Here is a 10,837-nt window from a genome sequence, read left to right as displayed (position 1 = left end):
AAAAAAAAAAAAAAAAAAAAAAAGTCAAGAGTATAAGGAAATATATTTCATATAATTCACAATTTTCATACCTTTATTCGATTACTTCTTAAAGTAGTATTTATGTATTATTTTAACTTTATGTCATGAAAAATTTCCAACATTCAAAAGTGGAAAAAATAGTATCATGAGCCTCAGGTTCTGGTCCCCCTGCCGCTGTGTCATCAACATTTTCTTTCAACTCCCATCCATTGCACACCCCACAGGAGACTGCTTTAAAAGCAAACATATGATATAATTTTATCTACCAATAAAACAATTTTGGTGGTAAAAGAAATACAAAGTTAATTGTGGAAAACATTGGAAGTAAGAAGGCCAGTGATAAAAACTCACCTGCAATTCCAAGATAATCACTGTTAATATTTTGTTCTATTTGATTCTAGGCCCACCTTCTTACATGGGTATGCAAGAATACATACCCTGTTCCCCACCACCCCAGCCTTTGATGGCAAAACTGGTCTCATATTGTAAAATAGGTAATATTTCTTAACCTCCTTTTAAAAAATCTTATTTTGTGACTATTTTCCCATCATGAAATGTTTTCCTAAAATGTGACTATCGCAAAATGTATTTAATCATTTTCTTACCATTAAGACTTGGCATAAAAATCTCTTCATATCTCTTTATCGTTAATTTTTTTAAAATTATTCTAAGTGGAATTGGCAAATCAGAGACAGGGAATGGAAAGCAGACAAGAGTGTTAGGCACTGTGCTAACAGTTGGGGGTGAACACTCACTGGCTTACAGCAGCCTGGCGGGCAGGGCCCATTATTTCCCTGCTAGAGATGAGATCGCCATGGCGGGCCCAAGATCACACTGCTGGAAGTGATACGACAGGACCCTGACCTCGGGTCTGTCCACGTCTGAGTGCGTGCTCCTTCCACTACAGTCTGCGGCCTAAAACCGTGACAGCAGAGATGTCTACTCAATTCCCTTACCATTGTGCTCACTCAGGACCCTACAAATTAATTTCGGAGGACTTCAAGCATAAGCAAAAGAATTACTGTTGACAAAATAAAACCAACTACATTTGCTCTCTCAAGACCACTAGAGGTGCCGGGCGCGGTGGCTCAAGCCTGTAATCCCAGCACTTTGAGAGGCCGAGACGGGTGGATCACGAGGTCAGGAGATCAAGACCATCCTGGCTAACACGGTGAAACCCCGTCTCTACTAAAAAATACAAAAAAAATTAGCCAGGCGTGGTGGCAGGCGCCTGTAGTCCCAGCCACTCCGGAGGCTGAGGCAGGAGAATGGCGTAAACCCGGGAGGCGGAGCTTGCACTGAGCTGAGATCCGGCCGCTGCGCTCCAGCCTGGGCGACAGAGCGAGACTACATCTCAAAAAAAAAAAGAATCTGGATTAAAGGGCACCGAGGCTGTTCCCGCATTAGGGCGAGCAGGGCTCCTTTCGACAGACATTCAGAGTAGGGGTGGGCTGACTGCTCCCTGCCTCTGGGCCTTGACAGAGAGCGCACCACCTCCAGAGCAAGTCTGCTGCAAACTGCCACGCTTGATTCGTGCAGCCAGTCATTTGTTTGGGAACCCAAGTAAATCTGTTAAAAAGTAATCTATACAATCATAATTATACTAAGTCTTTCTTGTCTTCTTTTTTATGTATTTATTTATATTAAATATTTAAATACAGACGGGGTCTTGCCATGTTGCCTAGGCTGATCTGGAACTTCTGGGCTCAAGCGATCCGCCCACCTTGGCCTCCCAAAGTGCTAGGATTAGAGGCATGAGCCACCGCACCCAGCACCAGGTCTTTCACAATAGCTAAAATTTGCTAACATGTCCGTGTTGAATCCTATCAGGACTGACATGTTTTATAAACTGACATGTGGCTATAATTAGACTTTCATTCCTTTGTAAACACATGACCCACGTTCCAGAAATGTTTCCTCTGCTCTTTCACAAAATCTGAGTCTTTGCATTTGCAGATCATTAGAGGCAGATTAGCAAGACTCGAAGTGAGAAAATGACTTTCCTGTTCTAGGACATATTCAAACAGAGGGCGGATTTCTTACAGAAATATCTGCATGGAGGGCCGAGAGCAAGCGTTTGATTGGATTAGGCAAAATATTCTTCATGGTCTCTGGAACTGTAGCAGAGGGACAGTACTGTTACTGAAGTCATGACTATGTCGGCCAATTTCTTGTCATGTCAAGCTGCAGGTGCATGACAGATCTCGGTTGCAGTGTGCTGCCTCCTAGGTCAGCTTTCTAGTTAACTTCAAGCCAATGCTAGTGGCTTTTGCTTTGAATGTAATATGGGATCAATAATATCTGAGTCACACCCAGGCAGTGTAACCTGCTTCTGAGTTAAACACACAGTGTTAGTTTGGCAATGGCTTGCCTGGCTCTTAGGGGCTTATAAGTTCTCGAACTCCATATGATCACTCCAGGTAACTAATAAGGTAATTAACATTCTTTTAAATCCCCTGACCAGAACTGCTGCTGTTCTCCATCCGCCAACTACAGTGGTCTCCATCTAGGAGACCCATCATATTTAAACAACACCCTGGGCGGGGCGCGGTGGCTCATGCCTGTAATCCCAGCACTTTGGGAGGCTGAGGAGGGCGCATCACCTGAGGTCGGGAGTTCAAGACCAGCCTGACCAACATGGAGAAACCCTCCTCTACTAAAAATACAAAAATTAGCCAGGTGTGGTGGCGCATGCCTGTAATCCCAGCTACTCAGGAGGCTGAGGCAGGAGAATCACTTGAACTCAGGAGGCAGAGGTTGTGGTGAGCTGAGATCATGCCATTGCACTCCAGCCTGGGCAAGAAGAGCAAAACTCCATCTCAAAACAAACAAAAACAGACAAACAAACAAAAAACCCCTCGTGAGTCTGGGAGTCATTTCCTTAGGATTTTCCCAAATGGACACATTTCCAAACACCTTTTGATGTAGGTATGAGGTACATACATGTCCAGACAGAGTAGGGTTACGTAACTATATTGAATCATTCACTCTGTACTATGTGAATTTGGGGCCAGTCTTAAGTTTACGGAAATAGAATCATGGAAATTCCACAATACAGGAACAGAATCATCTTTCCATCTGGGCAAAGTGACTGAGCTGGGGCATCAAGCACGGAAACCAGCTTCTTCAGAACTATGAGGGAAAAGGTGAAGTCTCCAAGAGAAGGGATTCTTCAAACCTTTTTGCTCAAAATTCCATGTGGATTCTCACAGTCGGCTAAGATGATTCCCAAAACGCCCACTAAGGCAACAGTGTACTGGGAGGGTTGATGTGTTACTTGAAGCCGTGTTCTCAGGACCTTGCTGCCTACCCAGCTAGCAGCGCTGCTCTGAACTGGCTCCCACTACTCACCTCTCCAAATCCGCCTTTTCCTAGAACTCTGTAATGTCTAAATGTTTTCTTGGTTACGGGTTGCCTAATCAATGAGAAAAACAAGTTTCAGATCTCACATTGCATTGTTCTTTTAAAACAGAAACGACTACTTGGCGCTTGTCTTCGCCTCATTTATTGAACCATTCTGCTCAAAGGGGATGCCCAGGACAAAGGGTGTCTGTGCTCAGGGACTGTGGCTCCCTCTAGCAGGATAGCTCTTGACTTACTATAAGAACAATTAATTCATCTTTGTTTTTTTTGAGATGGAGTCTCACTCTGTTGCCAGGGCTGGAGTGCAGTGGCACGATCTCAGCTCACTGCAACCTCCGCCTCCTGGGTTGAAGCAATTTTCCTGCCTCATCCTCCCAAGTAGCTGGGATTACAGGCGCCCGCCACCACACCCAACTAATTTTTTGTATTTTTAGTAGAGACGAGGTTTCACCATATTTGCCAGGCTGGTCTCAAACTCCTGACCCTGTGATTCGCCTACCTCAGCCGTCCCAAAGTGCTGGGATTATAGGTATGAGCCACCACCCGGCCAATTAATCTTAATTAACATTTAAGACACTGAAGCAAAAGGCAGAACAGTCCAATTATCCTTACTAACTAAAGACAGGTCTGAAACCAGCTGACACTAGGAAATGTGTATGTTCTCAACTGCTGATATAGTTTTGGATAGACCCTTCTCAACCTGTCAGAAAGCAGGTGAGGAAGATGACATATACACATTGTGCCATCCTTTGAAAAAAGAACCTCAAAGATGTTTATACCCAATGCCTCAAAAACAGCATGTATAAGCAAGAACTGGAAATTTAATTGATCAATAATAATAGTGCTAATAATAACACTAGTAGCAGTTAACACTTTTTTTTTTTTTTTGAGATAGAGTCTCACTCTGTCACCCAGGCTGGAGTGCAGTGGAGCCACCTCAGCTCACCACAAGCTCCGCCTCCCGGGTTCAAGAGATTTCTCCTGCCTCAGCCTCCCAAGTAGCTGGGAGTACAGGTGCACGCCACCACGCCTGGTTAATTTTTGTAGTTCTAGTAGAGACGGGTTTCACCATTTTGGACAGGCTGGTCTCGAACTCCTGACCTCAGGTGATCCACCTGCCTCAGCCTCCCAAAGTGCTAGGATTACAGGCGTGAGCCACTGCGCCCGGCCCGCAGCTAACACTTTTTAAGCACTTATTTTGTGCACCAAACATTGTGCTATAAGCATTGTACACACATTTCCCAGGTGATCCTAGCAATGGTCCAAGGAGGCAGATTCTATAATTACCTCTAATTTACAGAACAAGGACCTCCCACTCATACAGGCTAAGCCACTTACCTGAGGCCACATAAACAGTAAGAGGCTGAGCAGGTTTTAACTGCCAGGTGCCACCCACTGCATCCTATTCTACCACCAAAAATCTAAGCTAAGTTTTATTTTCTAGTCACTGAAACAACAGGGATACCTGCCATTTTAAAAAGAGAGAACAGAGTCTATTAAATCAGAAGAAATTGTATAATACTAATACCTATGAAAATTTCTGTATAAAAATATCATATACAACTCAAAATTTCTAACTGTATTTTGACAGAAAAGTCTATGCCAATCAGTACGCATCACGAGAAGTTAACACTTGCTTTATTGAGGTTTCTTTTCTTTTTTTCTTTTTTAGAGATGGGGTCTTGCTACATTGCCCAGATTGGAGTGCAGTGGCTATTCATAGGAACGATCATCTCATACTATAGCCTTCAAGTCTTGGGCTTAAGCAATCCTCCAGCCTCAGCCTCCTGAGCAGCTGGGGCTACAGGCGTGTGCCACTTCAACTGGCTTTTATTGAGTTTAAAATTAGAACATACCTTTCCAGCCATTTCCATTGTAAAAACCGAGAAAAATATGAGCTTTCTTGGTATTCTTCAAATGGTTCCCCTCTTAAGTAGTTATGGACAACTCTAGAAAAAGATTTTACAAAATTATAGACATTTGCTGTATCAAGAAGTAAAAACAAGCGTGTTTTAGTGTATTAATAGGCACTGAATATGGGAAATGCAATCATTACACACAATGCAATATTTTGAATTTGCAATGATAAAAGTCCACATTAGGTTCTAATGCTGTAAGTGAAAATAGAAGTGAAATCGAATGAATGAAAAGAGCAGTGAAATAGAAGGATGCATTCCCTTCTTGGGGGTGAGGGCGTCAGCTGTTCTGTTGTCAAGCAGCATGCTTCCCACGTACAAGGCACAGTGGAAGGGTCCCCTGGAGGACAGCACAGAAGTCAAAGCCATGGGCTGCTGCACGTCCTGCTTCAGCCACTCACTGGCTGAGGGACCTGAGCCAACTTACCCAACCTCTATGGCCTCAGTTTCTCCTTCTATAAAACAGAGATAATAATCATGCCTACTTCGTAGGGTTACTGTGAGCAGGTAAATGTATTAATACTTCCAAGCATTTATTATTGTTTTGTTATTTTTTGTTGGTGGTATTGTTTAGAGACAGGGTCTCACTCTGTTGCCCAGGCCAGAGTGCAATGGCACAATCATGGCTCACTGCAGCCTTGAACTCCTGGCCTCAAGCAATCCTCCCTCCTCAGCCTCCCAAAGCGCTGTCACTACAAGTGTAAGCCACGAAGCCTAGCTTTATTATTGTGTTATTACTATTACACGTCTCTTAGTGTACATGTACAAGAAAGAGTTTAGGGTGTGTACATGCCCAGGAGAGGGATGTGAAGAACAAAAGTGTGGAATGAAAGATTGGCCCTTCCTGGCTTCTGTGACATCCCAGATGAAGACAGGAAGAAATCTGATTCTTCCCACAATGTCCCAGGACCAGTATCAGAGAGCACAGACCAAGCCTGTCCTGTCTGCTATACCAGAGAAGCAATCAAATGGAGCCATGCAGCCAACATTTCTTTTCTTTTTTTTGCTCTGGCTCTGTCACCCAGGCTGGAGGGTAGTGGTGAGGTCACAGTCACTGCAGCCTTGACCTCCCAGGCTCAGTGGATCCTCCCACCTCAAGCCTTCTGAATAGCTGGGACTACAGGCATGCACCACTATGCCTGGCTAATTTTTGTATTAGAGACAGGGTTTCACCATGTTGCCCAGGCTGGTCTCGAACTCCTGAGGTCACGCAATCCTTCTGCCTCGGCCTCCCAAAGTGCTGGGATTATAGGCATGAGCCATGGCGCCCAGCCAGAGACAACATCCTTTTGCAAAACAGTTCAAATCACAAACACTAGAATACCATTAATGTGAATATCCAACAAGAATAAGTAAAAGATGACTTGAAATTGAAAATATTTACGTTTACTCTAATCCATTTACTCTAATCCGTTTTCAGAGGAGGGGGCTGAGGGACAGAGGGAAGGGTTCTAGTCCAGTGCCATACACCTGGCTAGGAGAAAGATGGGATGCATGCCATTTATCTATGGGATGTGGAATTGGCCACTGAATTCTCACTAAAGGAATAAGCATCTAACCCAGCTCCTCAGTGTGCAGAGTACCCACACCTCAAGAGAAAGCCAGATAGACAGAGAAAGCCTTGTTTTTTATTTAATTTAATTTAATTTATTTATTTATTTTTGAGACAGAGTCTCACTGTGTTGCCCAGGCTGGAGTGCATTTATTTATTTATTTATTTATTTATTTATTTTTGAGACAGTCTCACTGTGTTGCCCAGGCTGGAGTGCATTTATTTATTTATTTATTTATTTATTTTTGAGACAGTCTCACTGTGTTGCCCAGGCTGGAGTGCAGTGGTGTGATCTCGGCTCACTGCTGCCCCTGCCTCCCAGGTTCAAGCAATTCTTGTGCCTCAGCCTCCTGAGTAGCTGCGATTACAGGCACACACCACCATGCCCGGCTAAATTTTGTATTTTTTTGTAGAGATGGGGCTTCTCTATGTCGACCAGGCTGGTCTTGAACTCCTGGCCTCAAGCGATCTGCCCGCCTCGGCCTCCCAACATGCTGGGATTACAGGCATGAGCCACCGAGCCTGGCCTATTTGTTATTTTAAAGGCACATGCATCATTAAAGCATCACGGGTTCCAGCCCCAGCTCCACCATGCTCTGGCTGCACGGGCTTAGGTGCGCCACTCCCCTAGAATGCTAGGATACTGGTGCTAAACGATGGGAACCCTTTCAGTGTGCCTCATGTGTACATGGAATTATTACTCTTCATTCACCTCTTTCTAGAGAAAGTAATCATTTTAATGGGTAAAGTACAGTTGACCCTTGGACAATTCGAGTTGAGATGCCAGGAGCCACTTATGCGTGTATTTTCTTCCGCCCCTGCCACCCCTGAGACAGCAGGACCAGCCCCTCCTCTTCCTCCTTCTCCTCATATTTTCTTCCGTGTCTGCCACCCTTGAGACAGCAAGACCAGCCCCTCCTCTTCCTTCTTCTCCTCAGCCTCCTCAATGTGAAGATGACAAGGATGAAGACCTTTATGATGATCTATTTCTACTTTGTGAATAGGAATTACATTTTCTCTTCCTTATGATTATCTTAATAACACTTTCTTTTTTCTAGCATACTTTATTGTAAAAGCATAGCATATAATACACATAACATATAAAATATGTGTTCATCGCTGTTTATGTTATCGGTAAGGCTTCTGGTCAACAGTAGGCTAATAGCAGTGAAGCTTTTGGGAGAGTCAAAAGTTATACACATATTTTCAACTGCGCAGAGGGTTGGGTGGTATCAGCGTCCCTAACGCCCATGTTGCTCAAGGGTCAACTACACTCTAAGAACTTGTTTTATGCAGAGAAACCTCCTGTAAGCTGTCTGTCTCGGTGTTAGTCACAGATAATATATGCAGGGCTTGGCATGAACCACTTACCTAGTACATTCCTCAAAGACTTTTTTGGAAGGGTTCTCCTCCTCCAGTCCCAATCTACATTCTCTCACAACATCTGGAGGTATTTCTGGTAAAGGGGCTGCCAACTTAATATAGTACAAACCAATTACATAACCATTTAGTGATTTCATAACTTACTAGTAAACAGAACCTAATGCCTATTGTAAAAAGATGAAACACAAAGTGTATAAGATGTAAGTCAAAGTGCCACCTGCCCCTCCACGCTAGTCCCACTCTCCAGTGTTCCGCTACTGTCTGCCTCTTCAGATCTTCTCTGATGCACATCAACACACACAGGACAGAGGGCCTGACACAATGGCTCACATCTGTAATCCCAGCACTTTGGGAGGCCGAGATGGGTGGATGGATCACCTGAAGTCAGGAGTTTGAGACCAGCCTGGCCAACATGGTGAATCTCCATCTCTAGTAGAAGTACAAAGTATTAGCCAGGCGTGGTGGCAGACGCCTGTAATCCCAGCTACTCAGGAGGCTAAGGCAGGAGAACGCTTGAACCTGGGAGGCGGAGATTGCAGTGAGCTGAGATCGTGCCACTGCACTCCAGCCTGGGCAACAAGAGCAAAACTCCGTCTCCAAATAAAACAAAACAAAACACACACACACACAGAATGGAAAGCAGGGTCTCAAAGAGGTATCTGCACACCCATGTTCATTGCAGCATAATTCATCGTAGCCCAAAGTGGAAACAATGAAGGTATCTGTGGATGAATGGATAAATAAAATGCAGTATATACGTAGGGCAGAATATTATTCAGCCTTTTAAAAAAAGGACCTCCTGGGCTCATGCAATCCTCCCACGTCCACCTTCCAAGGAGCTGGGACTATGGGCCCATGCCACCACACCTGGCTAATTTTTTTTTTTTTTTTTTTTTTTGTGAGATGGAGTCTTATTCTGTGGCCCAGGCTGGAGTGCAGTGGCACAATCTTGGCTCACTGCAAGCTCTGCCTCCCGGGTTCAAGCGATTCTCCTGCCTCAGCCTCCTGAGCAGCTGGGATTACAGGTGCCCGCCACCACGCCTGGCTAATTTTGGACTGCTGTTCTCAAATGATCCTTTGGAAGACCTTAGCCCTCCAAAGTGCTGGGATTACAGGTGTGAGCCACTGTGCCCAGCTGTACCTGGCTAATGTTTGTATTTTTTGGACAGCCATGTTGCCCAAAAAATGGTCTCAAACTCCTGAGCTTAATCGATCTGCCCACCTCGGCCTACAAAAGTGCTAGGATTACAGGCATGTGCCACTGTGCCCAGCCTGGGTCCAGTGTTTAAAGTATGTGCTGACGTTTACAGAGCTGCCCCATTTTCTTGAGTGACTGCACAGTCTTCCGGTGTATGAGTTTACCTGCCTCCAGTTACATCCTAGTTGCCAATTTTCCCACACAAACAGCATCACCATGAACGTCTCTATACACGTGTATTTCTATAGGATAGATTCCTAAAAACAGAATTACTAGCTCAAAAAGATGCAAGCATTTTAAACATTCATGTTTATGGTGAAACTGCCCTCCCAAAAGGCTCCACCACTCTATGTTCCCACTCACAGGGTTCCAGGTGCCCAGGCCCCACTCTCTTTAACCCTCATCCAGAGAATTCTGGAAAAAGGAAACACATGTCAAAACCACTGTCCAGATTCAGTGAAAAAATACCCACGTCATGCTCAATTGTGCGCCTAATTTGTAACCGAAACAAGAAATGCATTCTAGACTGACTTCTGACTGACAGGGCCAAGCGACCACAGGAAATATGTGTTTATAAATCAGTTATTTCCTAACGTAAGTTGAAAGATAGTAAACAATGAGAAAACTCACGTTTAAAAAAATCAACAATGTTATCACAATTAATCATGATTAGTAGCTGCCATTTAAATTATCTGATACATTTGAGGCATTTAAATATCTATGGTCTCGGGCGGGCGTGGTGGCTCATGCCTGTAATCCCACTACTTTGGGAGGCCGAGGAGGGTGGATCACCTGAGGTCAGGAGTTCGAGACCAGCCTGACCGACATGATGAAAGCTGTCTCTACTAAAAATACAAAAATTATCTGGGCGTGGTGGCAGGCACCTGTCATCTCAGCTACTCAGGAGGCTGAGGCAGGGGAATCACTTGAACCCAGGAGGCGGAGGTTGCAGTGAGCCAAGATCATGCCACTGCACTCCAGCCTGGGCGACAAGAGTGAAACTCCATCTCAAAAAAAATACACACACACACACACACAAACACACACACATATATATCGTCTCATTTAGCCCTACAACAACCACCCTGATGGATGAGGAGAGACTTGGAAAGTCCCTCTCCGGTGCGCCCACATCACCAAGGGGAGAGCCGAGACGGAACCACACACACCCTGCTGGACTCTCCAGTCCTTTCTTTCTATGCAGCAAGGCTGTCATAAGAACAAGAGGGGTCCATTCATTTTCCTATTTAAGAAAAGAAGCTTGGGCCGGGCACTGTGGCCCATGCCTGTAATCCCAGTACTTTGGGAGGCTGAGGCCGGCGGATCACGAGGTCAAGAGATCGAGGCCATCCTGGCCAATGTGGGGAAGTCTCATCTCTACTAATAATACAAAAAATTAGCTAG

The 10,837-nt window shown here is 44.7% G+C and overlaps 1 protein-coding gene across 4 annotated transcripts in view; it reads right to left on the bottom strand.

The window, feature by feature from the left end:
* The window catches only part of GRK4 (G protein-coupled receptor kinase 4), an 85,564-nt gene that overhangs the window by 29,481 nt on the left and 45,246 nt on the right, over window positions 1-10,837 (bottom strand). For all 4 annotated transcript variants that reach the window (XM_011935369.1, XM_011935371.1, XM_011935370.1 and 1 more), the window contains 3 exons: window positions 8,224-8,327; window positions 5,241-5,333; window positions 3,373-3,436 (listed from right to left, as the gene is read on the bottom strand). In XM_011935369.1, coding sequence (XP_011790759.1) covers window positions 3,373-3,436; window positions 5,241-5,333; window positions 8,224-8,327 — 261 coding nt within the window. The remainder of the gene's footprint in view (window positions 1-3,372; window positions 3,437-5,240; window positions 5,334-8,223; window positions 8,328-10,837) is intronic.

Source organism: Colobus angolensis, unplaced genomic scaffold, assembly GCF_000951035.1.
Source record: "Colobus angolensis palliatus isolate OR3802 unplaced genomic scaffold, Cang.pa_1.0 Scaffold143, whole genome shotgun sequence".
NCBI lineage: Eukaryota > Metazoa > Chordata > Mammalia > Primates > Cercopithecidae > Colobus > Colobus angolensis.
The sequence above is the reverse complement of the archived record's forward strand: the minus strand, read 5'-3'. Positions and strand labels throughout refer to the sequence as shown.